Source organism: Limulus polyphemus, unplaced genomic scaffold, assembly GCF_000517525.1.
Source record: "Limulus polyphemus unplaced genomic scaffold, Limulus_polyphemus-2.1.2 Scaffold1868, whole genome shotgun sequence".
Lineage (NCBI taxonomy): Eukaryota > Metazoa > Arthropoda > Merostomata > Xiphosura > Limulidae > Limulus > Limulus polyphemus.
In genome coordinates this window covers 67,606-90,763 of record NW_013667478.1, presented here as the reverse complement: position 1 = coordinate 90,763, position 23,158 = coordinate 67,606, and the positions used below count along the sequence as shown (strand labels likewise).

At 30.8% G+C, this 23,158-nt stretch overlaps 1 protein-coding gene across 1 annotated transcript in view; it reads left to right on the top strand.

The window, feature by feature from the left end:
• Nucleotides 1-23,158, top strand: part of LOC106465207 (importin-4-like) — a 93,642-nt gene that overhangs the window by 32,972 nt on the left and 37,512 nt on the right. The window contains exons 12-19 of the mRNA XM_013925410.2: nt 640-693; nt 1,248-1,363; nt 3,906-4,014; nt 11,249-11,396; nt 12,582-12,695; nt 13,910-14,026; nt 14,246-14,369; nt 18,098-18,209. Of these exons, the coding sequence (XP_013780864.1) occupies nt 640-693; nt 1,248-1,363; nt 3,906-4,014; nt 11,249-11,396; nt 12,582-12,695; nt 13,910-14,026; nt 14,246-14,369; nt 18,098-18,209 (894 nt within the window). The remainder of the gene's footprint in view (nt 1-639; nt 694-1,247; nt 1,364-3,905; nt 4,015-11,248; nt 11,397-12,581; nt 12,696-13,909; nt 14,027-14,245; nt 14,370-18,097; nt 18,210-23,158) is intronic.

Sequence of the window (23,158 nt, the reverse complement as noted above, 5' to 3'; positions counted from 1 at the left end):
AACCTGTACAGAGGTTTGTTAGTGAAATAACAGATTAAAAAATAAAGTTTTTTTTTTAAGTAAATAGTTTGATAACTATCTGGACATTATAAAGATTTCATATGCAAAATTTGAAAATTTTCTGATGAATAAAAGTATTTATAATCTTAAAATAAAAATTACTTTGCATGTTGGATAGGAAACATACAAAAAGAAAAAAAGGCATAAGGAAAACATAGCTTAACAAACCTTAAGACTTAATAGAAAAATTTAATATTTTGCATATGAAAGCATTGTAATGTTTACTGGTAATCTGCCATATTTCGTTAACATACACTTATTAATTTAAAAGTTATAGCATGAAAACTATAACAAACATAAAATGGTTAGGAGGTTGGTCCCAGGGATGGAAGCCCGTGCTGAAAGAGTTAAAATGGTGCAAAATTACAAATGTGTTTTTCAGCAAATGAATGGTGTGATGAATAGCTATACTTATTAGTAATATGAGATTAAAGATTGATTGGTTTTTAATTTACTGTTTGAAATTACAAGTAAATGAAAAATATTATGTTTTTTAATGTGTAAAGGAAAAGTTGGAAAGCTCGTATGCTGATGGTAGACAGTAATATACTTTTTTTTTGTTTTGTTACATCTTTGCAGGTAATTGATGTTATGGCACTGCATCTTCCACCAGAAAAATTACTTCCCCCACTGGTAAGGCTAAAATGTGTGATTAGAAACTTCATCATTATAAATGTAATGTTAACAGGTTTTCTTTGTAAAACTTAAAAAAGTGGTTTCCAGTCTACTGGAAAAGAAACCTTTTTCTTGTGAATTTTGCAACAGATTGAAGTAAAATAAGAGAACAAGATTACATGTGCAAATATCAGTACATTGTTATCTAATTTTCTATTACAAATTAAACAACGAAAAAATCATAAAATGTAGACCTTCACTTACTCACTCTGTTTTATTATGTAAATGTTTTTACAATGATGTTTGTGGTTCTTTGTACAGTCGTGTTTATAAAGAAAAGTACTTAGCATGTAAACTAGTTACTTTGCTGTTTTCATTAAAACTTCATGTGTACGAATGGGTGCATAAACTTATAAACAAAAATTCCTTAAGTAGTTAAATATTACTGGTAAACATTGTAATCACAATGAATAGATCATATTTTGCATATTAATAAATATCTTCAATTATAGGAGTATAGATGTAATTTCTTACAAAATCAGCTGTTTATTTTTTAACTTTGTTTTTATTAGATTGCCGAGATCGACTATTCACTGAATTCATGTAAAAATGATCCATACCGAAGGAAAGCAGCTTATCTAGCTATAGCTGTTATTGCTGAGGGTTGTGCTGAAAGTATTAGGAACAAGTAAGGATAGATAATGAGTTAATATGTTGTAAAAATTATTTTATTGTGTAAATGTTAACATTCTTAAAAATGAATACAAAAAATTATTGATAGTTCTGTGAAACTGTATTTGTGTGTATGTGTGTGTACATTTACAATCTATAGTTGATTTTTCAAGCGTTTAAATGATAGAATTGAAAATGCTAAACAATTGAAACCTCTTGAGACTTATCCCCTCAAACATGTTTATAGAACATTTGCACATACAAAATACTGATCATAATCGATTAAACTGTATAAATGTGGAGATGTCACAATTAGTCTGTAAGACAATTGGCAAGACTTTAAAATGAGTGATAGCAAATGCCTGGTGTCATTTCAAAAGATAATTTCTCTGACACAATGAACAGAGAGAAACACTTGTCATCAGTATCTATCAAAAGTGGTAATATGTCTGTGGCTAGAAAAAACTGTGAATGTCATTTGACTAATTCTGTAAGTGCTGATCAAGATTCTACTGTCTACAAAGATACAATCCAAAGAACACTACACAAAGTTTTATGTGGCAGCTGATAACCAGTATGAATGCTGTTTATCTTGAATGGAAACTGGAAAGCACAACCTCAGTGGTGTTAAGTGTGCAAGCTGTGGACATTGAATGACTAGAAGCATATGCTGAGTCTTGTTTCACTCTTTTTTTTCATCTGACAATGAATATAATAGAAACTGTATGACCCTTCTTCTGTTTTTCCAACAGAGCATGCTGCTGAAGGTGATATAATGGTGTAGAGAATGGTCTTGTTTCAGGAGTTGGATCATTTGATTCCTACAGAAAAGCACGTAATGTTTAGAGTGTATTGAGTATGTTACCAACCATGTCCACCTCACAGTGCTGTACTTGCATTCTGAACAAGGATGGGACTCTTTCAAAGCAATAATGCAGTAATTCACAAAGTTAGTTTTATTTGAAAATAGTTCAAAGACCTAGGTAGTGATTACACTTGTTTTTATCAAACCTTATTCTTGTTGAACATCTTTTGGACAAGACATGAATGTTGCTTTTGCTTTCGTAATCCTGGGCCAGCATTCTCATATTATATTCTGACCATACTTTCAATTAATGATGTGCAATTTAACAAGACACCTTCTTTCATATTGTTAAGTCTATGCTATGTTAATTCTAGACTTATTATGGCTAAAGGTAGTCAAACACAATGTTTTGTTGGAGAACTCTAATATAATAGTCAATTATGTACTGTTATGTAGAAAATCTAGAAAAAAATAAATTTTTAGTGTTTCTTATTTTTAAAAGTTAGTTGAACATCTTTTATTATTATTCTTTTTTAAGAAAAACTTGACATTCAAACTTGTATGAATTATGGCTTTAGTAATTATTTGTAGTTTTTTTTAATACTATTTACAAAATGATGTAAAGGAAAAAAGTAAAAATGTTGAATTCTAAAATTTTCATTATTAGTTAAAAGTGAGCAAACTCAGACTGGGTAATGAAATCATACTGATTTTTTTATTATTGCAGAATATAACTACTAGATAAATTCCTCTTTCTTTTATAGAAAATATTTCAAGAAATAACCATTTTTCTTGTATGTTTGTTATATTAGTTTTTATGTGTATCTAATTCTTTTGTTCAATATGTTTAAAATTTTTATTCTTTTGTATACAAAAGAATAGTAAATGTAAGACTGTGACAAGCTTGTCACATTTTAATAGAGCTTTAATTGAAAAATGTGTAGCTATATCAGTTAAATTTAGCTTTCTTGTTTCTGAACGTATTGTTATAATGTTAGGTTCAATTACATTTGTCTTCAACAAGAAGCATTTTACATTTCAAAATTGAAGAATAACTGGTACTTTTGTAATGTTATAATAATACATTACAGTTAATATTTTAAGATGATCTGTGGTATCTAACTCTAAACATATTCCATCTTAGCTGAAACTGTAAGTTAATTCTACTTATATATATCTAAATGTCTTTGTAATAACAAGTTATTGCCTGAAAACATAGAATGACTGAATCAGAAATAGGTAAATATTAAATATCATAAATTTTAAGCAACTTTTTGGAACCAATTAGTTTGTTGTTTCTGTATGCAGACTTTTTTCAAAGATGGGCCAGTGGTGACCAAATGATTAACATACTGATCTGTAAATCTAAGGCTTCATGGTTTATGTCCCATTCTCAGAAAAATGTGTGCTACACTTTGAGGCCATGGGTGCATGACAAGAGTGATGGCCAAATTCTACTAACTGATTAGAATAGTCCCAAAAATGGCAGTGTGGGCTGTTAACTAGCTAACTTTTCTCTTGTCTACTAGTTCAAAATTAGGAACTAGCTTGCACAGGTAACTCCATTCAAGTTTGCGTAAATTTCCTAAACAGGTCTTCAAAGCCGTAAAATACTTGTGTATGTTTATCATACTTGTGTACGTTTATCTGAAGTACTGCAAATTGTTACTTATATAGTCTATTTACAAAACAAAATATATTTTTTTATAAATTCAGTTTTTGATAAATAATATAATTCTACATCTCTTTATAGATATCTTCAAAAGTTTCTTCATTTTATTGGACAAGGAATCACTGATTCTGACCAGATTGTAAAAAATGCAGCATTATTTGCTTTAGGGCAGTTTTCAGAACACCTTCAAGTAAGAACATATATTTGTCATTTACATATTTTTTTTACATTTATTAGTATTTCAAAAAACCTTGTTTTTTATAGAAGTTTACTGTTTTCAATGATTCTCATGATTTTGTTTAGGTGAATAATGTTTGGCAGAAGCAATAAGCATCAATAAGTATATTAATTTCTCTGAGAAGATATATTTTTTCCCATGTATTAGTGTTAAAATATGCTCTGTAATATGAGAGAAATATATCTATTTTAAAATGAGGGAATTTAATAGTAGCTACCAAGAAGATACTTAATGTCCATATTACTTGTCATTTTTTAAAGGTTTTGCTCTTCCTGTTAGTGAAATTCACAATTAGGAAAACTTCAGTTCTTGGAAACAATACAACAAGGCAACAAAAAAGAAATTTTATCTTACATAAAGCAACTTTATTTCTGAACGACCATTAGTCCATCCTTAATTCCAATATGATCACTTACCCTTTTCTCACAGTTACAGCTATACTCGATTTGACTGCCACCTATTGCACAATTTTAGCATGCAACACAACCTCCTATCGTAGCTGACTCCCTCTATGCAGTTGAATCTAATCTTCACTTTTAGATTTGGCATGCTAGTGTTCAGACCTTCAGCTTGCCTTTTTTATTCCTTTAACCCTATCTCCACAGGTATTCTTTACTGTGCATGACACATTAAAAATTTTATTAAACTACTTTTTGTTTATGTTATACCAATTAATATAGCATAAAATTTTACCTAATAATCCATATTTTATTAGTATATAAGTTTTATGTTCTTAATTCTATAAGACAATATTTAAAAAAATCCTGAATTTCCCTTTTTCTCTAGGTATCTTCTTTATCCACCACCCCTTCAGTAACTACGATATTAAACATAAATTACTCACTATAAAATCATCATTGCTCAGGCAAACCATAATTTTTAAAGCCTTCAATTTTTTTTGGTTACAGAGCTATAAAATAGAAAATCAGACAGCTTCTGCCACACCCACCTGTCACGTCCTCTATTTCGGGATTTGTTAATAGTTCTCTCTCTTACGTTTAATTATACATTACCTGTAATGAATAGAAAGCCAAGGTTTCCACCTATCAAATGACTTATTATGTTGTGATCTGAACAGATAATCTCCAGTTTCACTTGTAGTACAGGCTTCGTTCCCACGGGAAAGGTAATGACTTGATTCGATGAATTTGTAAAAGTTCTTGTCACATAGTTAGAAAAGCCAGAAAAAATTGTGATTGTTAGAGGAAATTTTCTACTTTTTATGTTATTATTCTATGTTCATGGTGCATTATTTAGTTAAATAATAATTTCTTAATGTCCTTACTACCATTAGTATAAAAAAAAGTAGGATTAAATGTCATCGATAGTCTACAGCAAAAAAAGGAATACTCGGGTAAGTATTTTATTTCTTGTTTTTCATGTTTATTCTTTATTTATTATTATAAAAGTAACTCACATGTAAAAATATGGATCTCTTTAGATTAGTTAAGATTAAATTAGTTAAAATAAATAATAATAATATCATAAAAATGTTTCACCAGGCATGCACAAGTGCAGCTCGTGGGTAAGGTAATTCAATTGTGTAACGTGAACTCCACGTTTCCCAAGTGATTTACAACTTATAATGGTGCAAATAGTAGTTAGACACAGTTCAAAGGGGCAAACAAAGGGTAATAAAACAAATTTAATTATAAATAGATGTATACAGTTATGAGTTTAAAACTACTTAAGATAAATGAATGTAGTTTCATGTTGCAGTATAAAGTCATTCTAGAAAGAAAAAAAAGGGTATTTTAAATTCATTTAAATTTTTTTTTTGGTGGTTATGAGGCCAGTCAAATTGACTAGCTGCGTATAGAGTTAGGATAGAGAAAATAACAGATAAAATATAAAGTTTTACTGAAAACAAACATTTGAAATGTATTTACAAGGTTTTAGTAGTTGCACAAATGAAATTTGAGATTAAGAAAAGTATTTTTAAGTTTAACATGAAAATCACTTTGCATACAGACTATTCAAAACAAATACTCAATATATTCATGGACAAATCTTTTGTAAAAATACTTCATTTAAAAACTGATTTTTTTGTGTACAAAATACTTGTAATGTGTATTAAAAGTCTGCCAAATTTTGTGAAGATACACACTGTATTAAAAACTATAGTATTAATACTATGAACAAATAAAAATGGTCCAATGGTCAGTTCCAGGGACCGTCCGTGTACTGAGAGTTAAGTTGTGCTTCATTGGTCTTGATCTTGAAACTTTAATTTCTAATTGCAACTTCAATAATTTCCACTTTTCAAGTTTGCACTTATTTACCATTATTTGAAATTATTTAATTTTTTAAATTAATTGCTTTCCATGGTGTGCTATACTTCATGTACTGGTAGTTAGCCATGATTTTCATATATTCTCATTTTTGAGTCATGGCCATTACTGCTTCTAATACTTCCAGTGACCAACCATCCATTACATTGGCTTCAGGTTCAACATTTTCGACTGTTGAAGCTTTAGCCCTTTTCTATAGGAAAATGGCCGCTTGGTGTGTTCGCTGGTTATGGTGGGGATGTCCATATGCGCCCAAACTAAATATCTTGTTCATTTTGGGGTATTCTGCATTCCCATCTCATATGAGTCCAGCCTTCTCCTCTTCATCTGTATTCTGCATATCTTTTAGTTCAATAGGCACATTCCTCTCCTTTTCTCCCTGTGTGAGTGGTTCTTTCTCTTGTGGTTACTTGGGCTCCTTTGGAGGCCATTATTCCTTTAGACCATGCTTACATGAGTTTTATTCAGTTGGTACTTCATGAATGGTAGAACCTCACCAGGAATTCTCTGAGTTACCCAATTTTCCTTCCTCCTTCTCTTTAAAACGTTTTTGTCTGGTGGTTGGACAATACAATGGCTGATATTATCTTCCTCCTTCCCACCCAGATGTACATCTTTTTCCCAAATGCTTCACTGTTGGGAAGGGATGCATATTGTGACTCACAGGAGGTCTGAGGCCATTGGTCTTTAGCAGAGTCGAATCTCCATATCAATCTTTTGGAGCTCTTAGCTGTTTGTTGGGTATTGGATCATTTCTACTGGCTTTGAGGAGCACGATGATGAGGATTCACTCCAATAACTCATATGTTGTCTCTACTGTCACTTGTCAAGGGGGCACTTTGTCCAGGTCTCTTTTGATATCCTGTTCTGAGTTTACTGCCACCAAATTTCATTTGCTGACTTGTCATTTCCTGGTTGCTCTTATTCTTGACATGGATCTTTTGTCTCGTAACAACAAGATTCTCCCCACAGCATGGTACCTTTACCCACAAGCCTTCCGGTATCTATACTCTTAGTTGGGTCATCCCTGGCTGTATGCATTTGCTACTCATTTGAATACCTAATTTCCTCTGTTTTTGGTTCCCCTTTACCACATCCTTTGGCTTTGGTATTAAATATCCTCAATCAGAATTGGAGGGACATCTACATTTGTGCATAGCCTCCCATCCATCTTCTTCCCAAAGTCCTTTCTATTATCCAAATCACTCTTTGCTGAGTCCTTCTCATGGCTCTGTTCTGACCCATTCAATCATGGTTTATGTTACTTCTTCCTCTCTAGGTTTCTCCTCCATTCAGTCTTCCTATTCTCCTCTGTCAACCTCACTCAGCAGTACTTTATCCTTCCATTCCCACATTCCAGCTTGACACATGGCTTTTGTCTGGTCTTGTGTGAGAGGTTCCAGGCTTTTCATATGTGTGGCATCCTTTTTTTTTCCCTTGTAGTCTGACCCTCATACATGTCTGTGTACTGGCAAATGTGGCATGTTTTGCTGTTGGTCTCTCCATTGTGGATTTTTCCCTCTCCTCATCAGTTGTCAAAAAAGGAGTTGAAAATTCTAGCTTTTCAGAAAAAAATTTTTATCTTGTTAATGTTGAACTTTTAATTAGGTACATTAGATTATTTAGACCAGTGATTTAAACCAGGTTTTTTTCCATTCTGGTTTGGCTCCAAATAGAACCAAAGTTTCAGCTCCTTTATTGAAAGTCCTGAACTCCTTATTTCATTCTGTTGTGGTTTGAATAAAATAAAATAGCAGTTAATACCGGTTCAGCTTTTTCTAGTCAAGTATTGATGTATTGGTGTTCATATATCTTTACTTTCTTTAATATTATTACACAATAAACATGAAATACAGTAAACTCCAGATAACTGGTCACTTCAAGGGAAAACGTTGCATTAATAAATGCTCTTATCTATAGAAACAACAATATCTATGTTGCACTCTTTAAACGAAATTACATCAGTCTGCATCACTTTTCTTTTCTTCATTGCAATTTCTTTTGCCCCAGTTCTAGTTTCAAATTAAAAAAAAAACTTCCCAACATTCTCACTGAAAATGTTTTGCAGAAAAAAAAAATCCTCTTGAAGTAATCAGTTATGTGTGAACAGTGTTTATTGTCATTGTCGGCATTCAACAAATGTATTGTGTTCACAGGATAACTTTCCTGTTCATCTATTTTGGATATAACAATGAACATAATATATGTATTTATCTTACAAACGAGTTTGTGACTCACATTTTTAACTGAAAGAGATGCTTCTAATCACTTTTGCCCACCTTACAATTAATGTGTAGAAGTTACAAATAAAAAAATGATGTACGGATTAGGTGTAGATCTACAGTATCAAGACTCTTCATTCCAACTTATTCTCCACTGCACCATTAATTTATTCCCAGTTATCAAGTTACTATTTGATTTAAATAAATTCTACAATGAAAAAAAAAACTTGAGTTATGATAAACAAAGTACCAAATTGCATAATGCATGAGCAGCTCACATGCATGCATCATGGAAAAATTTTTTATTTAATTTATTTTCATTTAATTTTTCTTATCTAACCCTAAATTTTCGTGTTTAATTTTTTGGTTACTTTTGTTGAAAAATGTATAACAACGAATAAAAAATACACATAAAAAAAAAGAAATTATTACCTTAAGCATTGAGGGTGTTCAGTGATCTGTTTTTGTAAGCCTTATTTTCCCTAACTGTGCTGGTTATTCAAAAAATAATTAATGTAGATTTTATATATGCATTTTAAAATGCAAACAATAATTCAAACAGTAAAATAGAATGCCCTAAAACTACTGTAATTTACCAGGCTTTCTAAATAGGCTAAACAAATTTTTTTACTTGTCAAAGCACCAACTTTTATCTACCCTTAATAAAATTACTTCTGTTGTGGGTATAACAACTTTATTGATATCTTAGAAAATAAAGAAAGGGGGAGGTTCTAATTTTAAATTCTAACCTGCCAGTATATATAGTTGGTGCTTGTAATAATTAGTGGACATTCTGAAACCCATATACAGAATATCTGAAAAGGTGAATTCAGAGTAAAGAGGCATTACATAATGCAAAGAAATGGAGAGTGCTCATTAATTTAAATATTTCCTTTTTAAATTAAGAAATTAGAACTTATACTAAAATTTAAATTCTAAACTACATTTTGATGTTAGATTTATTAACATACATTTATTATGTTTGTTAACATAATAAAGTTGTGCATTTAAACCTTAAATGTAACTCTGTAAAGAGATAGAGATAAGATAACATTATTAACCAATAAACAGAGCCTTATTTATCATTTTTGTTCTACAACACAGTAAATTAATTTAATTTCTGTTGTTGTTTTTTCTGTTCCAAAAAAATTGTTATCTTTCTGTCTATCCTTCTGGTTCCAATCACTTATTAAGTCAAAAACATAGTAATGAATTGGTAAGAGAGTTTGAAATTGCAGCTTTTAAAAACTGTTTTGAAAATTCATTAATGCTTAAGTTTTAATTAGATACTAGACAACCCGTGACCCGTTGGGTCACTCACTATTCAGAGGTTATGAAGAATTCAAGCTAATTTCAATCTTGCACCGAAATGAAGGTTTATTTTGAGATAATTTAATTAAATATTTCAATCCATTCATGTTACTCGTAATTCAAGAAAAGATATTTGATTGTTGATCGGGAGTAAAAGTAAAGAGCATTTCATTTTTTAAAGAAGTGTAGTCAGAGTTTGTAGGTATTATGATGAATTAGTTCATTATGTTGTGCTCTTTCCTCTTAAACCTTCTACAAATAAGAAACAGTAACACCAAATTACCTACCATAACCAAGGCACATTCTTCAAGATCTTGTTTATATCATCTTACATATTTTAATGACGATGGGAATATTGACAGGGAAATAGATTTGAATGAAGAAGTTTCATAAAAAGTGCGAAGGGTAGTGTGATGTAAAATTACTCATGCTAGAAATTTTCATAAAAGTGACCCGAAAAATGGTGCTAACCCGTGGCCTGGTGAAGTTTCATAAAGAGTGCGAACGGTAGTGTGCCTCATTTTTTGACTGAGAAAATAAGCAAAAAACAAACAATCTCAGAGTTTTATTAGTATATGGATAGATAGATAGATAGATTCTTCAAGATCTTGTTTTTGTCATCTTTTGCCTTTTAATAAAGATGGGAACATTGACAGGGAAATAATATAATAGCCAATGCTCGACGAGAGGTTTTCATTTATAAAATTTTGGTGTTGTTCTTGACCTGATTTTTATTTTATTACCTTGTCTCCATAGTTACTATTTGCAAATAGTCAATAATATTGTAGGTCAATTTTATTGTTGTTCTTTCTAAGCGCCGTTATAACACATTTTCAGCTCATCATTTAATTTCTATTATGCATATATTGTTGTATAAAAGATATTTTAAAGTGATTCATCACATGGAAAACAAACAAATAGATAGATAGATAAACCGATATGTGGCGCCATCTAGTGTACGTAAATTCATCTAGAAATTTACATAAAATGACCCGAAATATGGGGCTAACTCGGTAACCCGTGACCCAAATTTAATGTAACTTGTTTTATTCTGTTTCTATTCTCATTTCATTACAAATGTGGCAGTATTGTGTGCTGTTTTTGCTACTTTTAATTACAGACAAGCAAACAAACAATCTCAGAGTTTTAGTAGTATATAGATAGATAATGTATTATTTAGAAACCAATTTAATAATGTATTGGTAACAAAATTTGAAAATTTTACATTTTGAAAGTGTTTAGAAAAAGTCATTCATGTTGAAATTTTCAATAAAGAATTAAGAAAGTACAAAAAATTGGGCAATAAATATAATTTTATTTTTGTTACAAAAACATTTTCACAATTTGGGTTTTTCTCTTCAGCCGGATATCAGTAAGTTTGCCTCTGATCTTCTTCCACTGTTGTTCAACTTTCTATCACAACTAAGTCAACAGCTACAGCATGGAGGAAAAGATCCAACAAGTCTTTCTAAAATATTTTATGCTTTAGAATCTTTTTGTGAAAACTTAGGTGAGTAACTAACTGATGAATAGATTGACCAAAAAAATTATACATTATTTGTTAATCTTTATTTCAATTTTCAATGAACTACTTTGAAAAAAAAACGTTATTGCCTAGTTGAGTGTCTACTACAATAATTTTTGTTTCTGGCATCTGTGCTGAATGTATTTTTAACATCACACAATTTTTGATTTAAGAAAAAGTTAAACATAAATATTTCTTGAATGCCTCGAACATCCTGTCAGAGACTCCATGTTCAACGTGCCAATCTTAAGCATTAATTTCTATAATCTTAGTATACTGTAAGAATCTGTGGTGTAATCTTTGTAGACCATCCTGTATAGGTTGATAGAAAGGGGTGTTTTTAGATGCTCTGTTGCTTCTAACAATTTTTAACTTTTGCATATGAGATTCTGATTTTTATAGTATAGCAAATTACTGTATAGTGGTAATGAAAGTTAAATATTGTGTATTTTTAATCTGATAGGCTTAATGGACAAAATAAAAACACAGAAGTAGCTTTTTTTGTAATAACTGCACTAAAAATTAAAATATAAATAAACTACATTGTATTCACAGTTATATTTAGGTTCAAAGTGACATGGTCAAAATAAAGTCAGATAAAGACTGAAAGAAGTAGGTTGGCAGATAGCAGACTAGGATAGTTGGATAGATTTAACTAATTTGCAGCAAAATGTAATGTGGCCCTGCCTGTAATTATATCTGCTATCTTTAAAGGCATATTTATGTTGATAATCACATGGTTTGTAATCTACTTGAACAAAATTTAAGTTTCTGGAAAATTCTACTGGAGGGCTCTTATGTTTTATGTTCCCTCCCAGCAGCAGGTCTTTATGACTTTATTATTTCAATATTCTAATGTAAATGTTTTAGTGAACTAAGCAATAACATGAAAAAAAGTAACAATAATTCATAAAACAACTATGTTAACAAATCTGATAAAGATCTGCAATCCATAAACACTGTTAATATCTATTGCAATTACATTATGTAAACAACTATATTTTGAATTTCAGATAATTGGTCAAACAGCTAAAAATACTCCTTTAAAACCACAGACAATTAGGAAAAAAGAATGTAGAATATACTTGAAAAAAACTAATTGATAAAATGATAAAAACCATGAGATATTTTATTTTCACTGAAATGTAATGTATAGTTAACACCTTACAGAGGAAGGTCTGGTTCCATATCTTCCCCAGCTAATGACACACCTGTTAACTTTTCTTACAACATCCCAATCTGTTCGTGTTCGAGAACTTGCTATCAGTGCAATAGGAGCTGCAGGTTAGTAAATTTATTTTTTTAAGTTAATAGTGAGAAGAAATGCTTTCTAAATTAAGAATAATCACTAAAAAAGGTTTTATCTCTTTATCATCTTTTTTTTTTATGAGGAATTATTTTTTTTTAAAAGAAATAATTTCAATTTCTAACATCCCATCAGATTTTTATAATTGGGTTGCTCCTGTTTAGTGAGGAACAGTTAGTGTTGTTGTTGTTGGTCCTTCGAAGTTCGAAGTTAGTAAATGTTTTGTGTGTCACAAATGAAATCCACATTATGTACAATGGATAGTACTTATTTGTCTCTACTGATTTTACTGCCATTTACTATCAACAATTTCATGCACATTTATAACAAAGAGAGTGATACACCATGACCAAGCAGTCTTATCTGGTATAAGTGCTCAACACAGTTGATTAACATGTTTTTACTCTGTTTTGTGACATGTTTTTAAAAGGAATATAAAACATAGTTGAAATTTTGTGAAGCATAATAACTTTAGAAAAACATATATTTAGTGAATGTAAATAAATACATTTTTGAGTATATTGAAATATGTATGCATATATATGTATACATTAAATTTTTTGTGTTGGAGATTGAAAGCTGCAATTGCCTTATTATTTGGAATTTTTATAGACAAAACTAGAAGTTTAACATCTTATTTTGTTATTATCAGGCAACATGACAAGCTTAGCTAAAAGACAGTAGTATAACACTGATTGAAATTTCCATCTAGATAATAACAGAAAAATAAGTAGTTTCCCAAGAAATTATAAATATTAGCATTTCATAAAAAATTTATTAATGTAATTTACAATATTTTCGTTGTTAGTCACATTTTTACAATATAGAATTAATTTATACAATTGTAATAGGATATTATTTGTTAAACCTTAAATGTTATAATTTGAGAAACTATATCATTGGACTTTAACTTGACAGTTATAATAGTTATGCTCATTTATTCCATAAACTATGTTTTAAAACAGTAACAAATTTAATTAAACTTTTACATAGAAAGATGAAGATCTAATATATATGCTTTTTAGTTGGTATTTTCCAAACTTTAGAAAAAATAGGTGATCTATTCATTTTATCATATATTTTTATATTGTACAGAAAGCAAAAAAATTTAATCATAAAAGTAAAACCATATGTGGGTAATAAGCCTGTTTCCTTTTTAATTACGAGACTAGTGATTTTATTTTTTTAATAGGAAATGCAGCCAAAGAAGCACTACAGCCTTACTTTCCTCAAGTTCTTGAGCAGCTGAAAGTTTACCTCTGTGAACCACAACCTGAGCAACTCTTACCACTACAAGTTCAAGCAGTTGGTGAGAACTAAATTACCTTATTAAAAGTTCATTATAAAATATATACTTGAAGAAACTTTATTAATTTCAATATTATCCAAGATTTTTTGAATTATGCATGTCATGGTAGTTTTAAGATTAGCATTTTTTGAATATTAAAATCACATGACATTTAATATTTCAATAGAACATAATATGAGATAAATGAAATATCAGTTTGAATCTGTTTTTTCTTGTCAGATACTCTTGGAGTCTTAGCAAGGACAATTGGTAGAAACCATTTTATTCCTATGGCAAATGATTGTATGAATATGGGTTTATCTTTAATTGACAAAGTCCATGATCCAGACCTTCGTCGATGCACGTTAGTATTGCTAATTTCTTTTTATGCTTGTTAAAGATTAGGTCAAATGTAATAAAATATATTGCTATAATTTGATATTGAAAAGGAAAATTATCAAGAATATTCTTTGAAGAAACTTTGGAATAAATTAATTCTAAGTACATCTGTTGTCATAACTTAGAACTCCAGAAAAGCAGTAAAAGCTGTTATATGCACTTGTATTTGAAACTCTCAATAAAAGTTGTTATATATACTCTTATTTGAAACTATGTTGAACTCTTTATGTGAGCTCAATCATTTTTACCAATTTTGAAACCATCATGTAACCATAAAACTTAGTGTTTTCACTGGGTACTTGCTAGTTCCAAGAGTGCTACCCAGATCCATCAAAGCAATGACTAATATCAAACTGCATGCATTCTTTTTATCTTGGAATTCCAACTTTCCAAGGTCGTCTAAGCATAAATATCGAGTACAGAACATTGTATACATATTTCATACATTAAGAAATAAAAAAGTATTCATTAAAGCTTTGTTGTGTTTCTTTCTCTCTGATAGTACTGTAAGTCTTATCCCCACCAATGATAATGTACTGGTATTGTTTACTGGATACAGTGTACTACACACACAACGTTATGCAGTTGTCAGCTTGTGTACTGAGGCTTGCAATGTTATGCACAAAACCTGTATGCAATGTGGCAAATCACTCCATGGGTAATATACACTCAACTCTGAACTTGGCAAGCAATAATATTGGACTGTGACACTCATTTGAAGGTTGCTGTAAAATATCTGAATATAAAGTAAGAGAGGGACCATAGACATAACTAACGTAAGCAGTAAGCACCTTTACCCATGGCTTGCAAGTTGCAACCGCTCTATAAGCTGCAAACCTTTACTTGTGTCTAGGATTGAAATATTAAAAAAGGCATGCAAAAATAATTAACTTGGAAGAAACACTGAACACACAGAAAATGAGTGTACTTGACAGTACAGCTAACAGTAGGCCTAGTTTAACTAACCTACCATGAGCTAGGCTATCCTAGGCTAGGCTTATACTGTAAATATGAATGCTTCACTTCAGTTTCATGATTTTTTGTAGAACTTTTTCCTTTAGTTTTAATTTTTTTTGTAATGTTTTTATACAATCATTTAATCTCATTCCTCGTGACTTTAGCTTTCCAAATTATACTGATTTGGCAAAACCGCAAATATCGGCAGCCGGACCCTAAGCTAACAAGTCTTTCAATTTCCATTGACCTTTAACAGTAAGTAATCTGATGGGTACCTGGTTGCCCAGTCGGTATTGACCCTCAAGTACCAAGATCAGAAATTTCTACTTGGTGGGAACACTATTAAAACTATACATACTATAACTCTAAATGTAGTAATTGTGTGTGTGTGTGTATATATTCACAAAATTTGGGAAGTTTAAGTAAACATTACAACTGTTGTATGCAAAAATACCAGCTTTTTTAATAAAGTATTTTTACTAAAAGTGTGTGTGAATTTGTGAAGTTAGTCTAATTGATACTCTGATGAGCCTGAGTACAAAGAAATTTTCATGTTAAGAATAAAAAATACTTTTTTTTATTCTTACAGTTTCATATTTTATTTGCATAACCTCTAAAATCTAAATGAATAGTAAAAGTTTTTATTCCAGTAAAACCATATTTTATCTGTTATTTTGTCTAACTGTAGTAAAGTTAGCAATGTAGTGTAAAATTTAAACTTGAAAAATAAGAAATAATTCTAAATTACCCTCTTTTTTTTTTTTAGAATGACTGGATATTGTAACAGACAATTACACACTATTTATTCTTACAGACAAAGCCAGCAGACTTCAAATTTGGGTTCAGTTGTTTTATTGCCTTACAGCTGCATTTAGACAATCTCAGATTTTTGCCAAAAGCCATTAATCAGAGCTGGACAGCTTTGTGTAAACAAAGAATGGGTTACAATCATGGCATATTAGAATTAGTCACACCTTGTGATGTACTTTTGCTATGATAGAGTATAACAAGAAATTTAATTTTTTTTATTCAAACTAATATGTTTCTGGTATTTGGTTTTTAGTTACTTTTACAACATTGAATTAAAAATATACATAAAAACAGAAAATAATATCTGTGTATGAACTCTTGCCTTTTTTGCCATTGGCAGATGTAGCACTCTAGGCCTACTTTATTTAATAACGTTGAGGATCCAAGATACTATTAATTTGTATTTCAAATATGCAACATAGAATACAATATTATAATATGTAAAGAAATAGAATGTCTCTAAATTACTTTAATTTAACTGACTTTCTAACTAAACTATAAATAGGTTAAACATTTCTGTTAGCTTGTCAAGCCAAATACCTCACAGGAGAACATTGAAACTGATGCCAGATATTTCCAAACCTCACGTCTGAAAGGTCTAGTCTTATAACAAACCTAGTAATACAGAATCTTCTCTTTTTATTGGGTGGGAATAATTCAGTAGTGTAGTGTGCAAGTTTGGATTTCTTGTTTATAACTTAGAAAAACAAGAAGCTTTGTGGCTCTAAATTTACATGATGACATAGCAACATCTGTTTGTAATACGTAATTGGTGGCAAATATAAATTATTATATAGGGATAGAAAGAAAATCACATTGTATTTCATTTCTAATTGGATAACTATTTTTTTAATGTTGTATAAGCATGTGCAGATCTAGAAGATAGTATCCAAGGTGCCAAATTCCTTCACCCATTTTTTTCAGAAATTAATAACTATTATTTAATATATAAGTAATCACACATTTAGATAGGGTATGTACTGATTGGTCATTTAGAGATATTGTTTTTAAAGGAACAACATTAGGGCACATTTGGCCTTATATCAACAGGGTTACATATCTACTTTTAAACATAATGAAAACCCTGTGTAATATATTTGTTTTGAGTAGGTGATATCAGAAATTGATAGGAATAATAGGGAGGGAAATTTTTAAAAAAAACGTACATTAGTGTTTTATCATTTGGAAAAATTGTAAAACCTGTAGCCTTGTATCTTTTTTCTTCAAATTCTGAAATAATTTAATATCTTAGAATGTATTTCATTGGTTTTGTTTTAACTACTGCAATGCAGAATGGCAAATTCATAACAGAAGGTTATTTTTGGCACCATTGTGTTCTGCAAACCCAGGTTAAATATGGCATGTGTAACATATGAAAATAAAATTATTAAAATATATCAAGAAGTGCCAAAGTTTATAATGAATTCCAGTTAAATTGAATACAAGTTTCAATATGAGAAACTATAAAATGGTAACTTGTGGGAAATATTTTTCTTTCATTATAGACAGTTCACAATAAACGTTAAGGCTTTTATATTTGTGTCTGAGACTGGCATAATGTTTTTATAGTTAGAGCATCTGTTTAAAATAGTTTTGACAGCTTTTTAAGTTGACATTTTTTAATCAATGGTATATTTTTCTTGTTTTAGTAAATAGAAATGAAACTGGAAAGGTGTCATGAGTTTGAACCTACTCAATAAATTAGAAATATTTTGCATTGCATATAACCATTGGTTTTAAAATTTAGGATAATTACTGTGAAGATAAATCATTTGATTTTCCATTCCTCTATAAATCTAAGTGAACATAGTAATTCAAACATGCCATTGAGTGTGTAATAATAGAGTTTTGTGTAAGTAACTCTTGCAAAAAATATCAGGTATTCATTCTTGCAAGACTCATTCTAAATTTCTCTATCACCCATAGATATGGTCTATTTGCATCAATTTCAGCAGTGTTAAAAGTTGACATGAGCCCATATTTGCCAGTTGTAATGGAGAATATGATTGATTCGCTTCAATCTACTGAAGGAATTGTGGTAAGTTGAATTACTGAAGATAAGACTTTGGTCAAAATAATGGTACTTTAATACTGATTCATCAAGATTAATTGTTATAGACAACTTGATAAGTAAATGGTGTGTCAAATCTCTTGATACAAAAAAAAGATTGTAGAAAAATAAAATGTCTAAGTAAAATGTTATTGAAGTAATGAATAAAATCAATTAATTTATTATAGTATTTTTACTTGAAAATTTGTTCTACGTTAAAGGTACACAATTGTAGAAACCTAGAACTGTTCAGAAACCATAGATGAGCTGCCCACTTCATTCCGTCACTGAGAAGTAGGAACCCAATATTTGTCCAAATGTAGGAGTCCTTCAACACATCTATACCATATTCTTCATGTTTCAGACATTTCAGCCTAAAGTTGGCTGAGATTCCATGGGAGAAAGGTTGTTTCTACCTCCATAGGTCCCTTTAAGTGAAATTAAACAGTTTTCTCCCCAGTGCTAAAGACAATTTATCAAAGTATCTCAAACACATAACTGCATGGAAAGGCTGGATTCAGGAAATTATGCAATACTTGAATTTAAATTAGATGATCTGGCACTTGACTCAATCAAACATTTGAATGAGGATCAACTTTGGGACTGGAATACAACCATTGCCAAGTTTTGTAGATGTTTCAATGTGGTGGAGATTCAAGTTATCTATTGAATTTATTTTAAGGCTCAAAAGGGATACCCCACTGTGAGTTTGCCATGAGGATGATCTGTGCTATTTACATGGGAAGGTATATCCTGCAATGCTTCAGAAAATTGTGAGGATATCATTGTAGACAAGTTTGTTGAGTAGCTGTCATTCTTACTGTATAGTCATAGCATATGAAGAAACCTGAATTTACAGCTCCTTGGTTTTACCTTGGCCAGAGAACCCTCATAAAGCATATGAGATGCAACGATAAAACAGTTAACTCTCTTGCTACAGGCTAGGCCAATTTGACCAAGTTCATAACTCCAACTTGGGGCATGATGGTGGTAGAACGAAATATGCAGCCTAAATAACTAATGAATGAATATTTGCTGTAAAATTCTTATCAATGCTATAAGTGTAGCTACCAGCTTGACTGCCAATTTTGATTTCATTTTTTTTAAGTTGCATGCTCAATCCTTTATTGGCTGCACCTTTTTTTCACACCTAAGGTATTTTTGATTAGATATCATGACTTTGTCAATAATCAACAAACCACAGCAAGTAAGAAAGGGACACTCAATAGTAACCAACATTAGCTTTAGGACACAACCCTATTACTTGGAACAGATCTATACTTTACAAACCAGATTCTTTATAAAATGTATGATGATAGTTTTCCCTCTAAAACATAGTTAGTAACTTATTTTATAGTAATGTGATGGGATCTAGATTAACAGATTCTTGTCATCTCCCGCATGAACACCGTACAGCCGTATCAAGCATCATTATTTATGCTGATATCACGTGACACTAAATGCTCTTTAATTGGGATAATTTCATAAAACTTAGCAAACTTGTGCTTAAAAGTTGGCAATGAATAATATCTGTCCACCCATATAATTCTTTTGAAAACTTGAGCTAGAAACTGATAATCTACTTTGCTTGGCTTGACCAATACTTGTGTATCTGCACATGCTTTCACCCTGTAATTTCGCTGCTGTAAATCAGCTGTCTTTAATCCGAATGACTGAAAACTAAAAATTTTCCGCCTTTATTCTTAGGTGAAGCTGTAGTAAAAATTTCAGTCCAATAGTTCACATGACTTTTTGCATATGTGCATGCAAAACATTTTGGTCAAAATTGAGTGGATTTTGTTGAACAACTTTGTACATGTTGCTTATATTTAGACCAAATTTGACACCTAATTGTAGGTTGTAAAGATCTATCAGTGTACCAAATTTGAAAAAATCCATGAAAGTAAAGTATGTCTTTCTATCAAATAAAATTTCCATACTTTTGGTGTGAAGAAAAAGAAAATATGAAGAAATTCAATCAAAATAGGGTATTTGATATCTTGTGTATTTCTTAATGGATTGCCTTGAAATTCAGTAAGTGAAATAAGGGTACAGTAGAGCACATCCACTGAAAATATGTGATAGCTTGGATTACCACAGTCTCAGCTACAGAAAGTGAAAAATATCTAAACTATCACTCCTGTTAATAACAGACAGTGTCCTGCAGGTTGTTTTGGCTGCATGACACACTACCATATGTCTTGATCTGACTATGTTAAATAAGCCAGATAAGGAAGCCCCCAGTAAAGCAGCCATGAGACGTATATTTTTAATCATCCAAGATGCTGAAAGTAACATGGTTATTATAGCTAGGATTAGCTGACCTCGGAATCTAGGATAGTTGCTTCATTTTATGAACAATAACATAAAGAAAGTGGTGTTCCATGCTTTCAAAGCTATCAAGTGATGTGTTACAGTGAAATTTATATGCTAAATTGTGATTGCCACTTGATTATCATAAAGTTAGCACAGTTTATTGATCATAATATTACACCATTGACTAAGGCTGCTTTAAATGCTCGTAGATTTTTTGCGAGCTGTACACCATATATGACACGCTCTCATTCATCTACCAGAGGCTGATCATACTCTATGTGGTAAATCAGCAGTCAGTGGGTTAACAGGACTGTAAACCAATGAAACCTTACTTTCTGAGCTATTAAGCAGAATTTCACTGAGAGATAATTGTTTGATTACTATACAGTTAGTAGGTATATAATACCTAAAACAACATCAGTCTGTACGACAGAGGATAATTGCTAGGAGTTTTAAAATTCAGCTTAAAAAGCATTACATCCCTTACTTTCTAAGTTATCAAGCAATTTCAAAGGGTTAGATGTTTGAACCACATGTTGCAAGAGTTGCTCACACTATCTAGTCAAGTTTCTGCAGATCAGATTGCACAATACTGACTAGACACATGCAGTACCCATAGGTGTGTGTGTATATATATATATATATATACAACTTGTACATGTGCAGTAAATGTAGTTTTGTTCTTTCTCAACACAGAACATGAATCAGGTTGTTATTAATCTAAGTGGAAAAGACCTTGTTTAATTAGACTTTGCCTGTACTTATTTTTTCTTTGATGCCAACTGTAGTGGGTGGTGCAACTCACAAATGGTGATACGATATTTTTATAGTTCAGCTACTGGTGTTGGTACCATCTAGGTCAGTAAATGTATTTTAGTGTGTAATATTGAACGTAGCATATATTGGTACATGTGCATGTTTATATATATACTGTAGTGACAGCACAAATATTAATTTTGGGTAAAATAATTTTAGCTTTAAACTCTTGGTTCTGCTGAATTCCACTAGTGATATTGTGAGAATGTGAGTATATATATATATTCTCTACAGACAGTATACACATGAGTACATATAAGACTACAGAAACGTTTCTTGATCACCATAATAGTATGTAAAGGCACCTATAGGTCAGAAATTTGTTGTAATTAGGCCATTACAGCTTTGAAACCAACACCTCTAGCTGAACTTCTGACCAATCAGTGTTTTACTGACCATACATTATCAATCTTGAATTTTTTTTATGTAACATCAAATCCTTGGTCCATCTGTCTATCTTGTCCAATTGACCAACAGACTAGCATGTAAGAGGTCCTACACATGTCTACAGTAGCCTTCAAAGTTAAAAGCTCCCAACAATGACCTTCACAGAGATAACCCAACATCACATGCTCAGCAGCTTCATATTCTGAAGTGACGTTACCAGGCTCAAGCTGCAAAATGGATTGAGAATTGGCACTATATAACAGGGAGAAACACAAGCTGCTGAAGCATGACAATTTACCATCAAAGTTGGTGGAGAAACTGCAGTGGATTTGAGCTGATATGGCCCTAATGTAGAAGGTTCTGGCGAGAACCCAAGAATTCATTTGATAATTTTAGAAAGCTCTAAACCTAACACAACCAGGAGGACCTTTTGTCTTAGCTCAAGCAAAGAATAAGGGAGGTATAATTTACCATCATCTACTTGTACATTCTGTGCAGTTTTGTTTTAATTTCATTTTTCTCTTTCTTAATATTTGTGCTTGGTTTTACAGTTTGATCTGATATTTTGATTTCATGTAGGATTTTTGTTAAACTTTCATGAAATATTGCAGTTCCATTATTATATTATGTATACAATATTTATAACACATTGTTTTGTTAGATTTTGTTTCATGTTATTATTGTGGTCATGATCAGACACATATTTGTGCATATGTGTTGACATGTTTTATTCCATGTTTTAATTTCAGTTAGATCTTAACTTTTTTTCTTTTTGTAATTTCATACTTTCAATCATTGATGAAATTTTTTTTATTGCATCTTAGCTTTACCTATAATTTTCTTTGCATGTGTGCAGATTTATTTTGTAAGTAAGGATTTTTGTATTGTGTTTAAATGTAATGATATAATTTTCATTTTACATTCTTAACTTCATACTAAAAGATTTATTTTATTCTGATTTGGTACTGAAAAGTCTGTTGTATTTTATCTATTTGGTTTAATGTTCAAGGGTTTGTCTTATATATATTTGATACAAAGAGTATATTTAATTTTTGATTTGGCATTAAAGGTTTGTATGATTCTATATTCATAACTTAATGATAAAGTGTTTATTTTGTTATATGCTCAATTTGCTATGATCTGTATGAAGCTGAGTTTCCTGCTTTATCTGTAAGTGCCTCACATAAGTGATAGTTTATTACATCAGTTCCAGATCAATGCATGAGTTAATTGAATTTTAAAATTAGGGATGGCTGAGATCATCCTGAAAGAAGGGGAGAGGAAGTGTGTAGTAGCAAAGCATACTAGGTGTTTTCGGTCTTCTTTATTTAGTAAAGTGAACACTTCTAGTTCAAATAAATTTTTTTCAAAATTTTGGTGTGTGTGTGTGTATTATTATCTGAGACTGCCAAGGCACG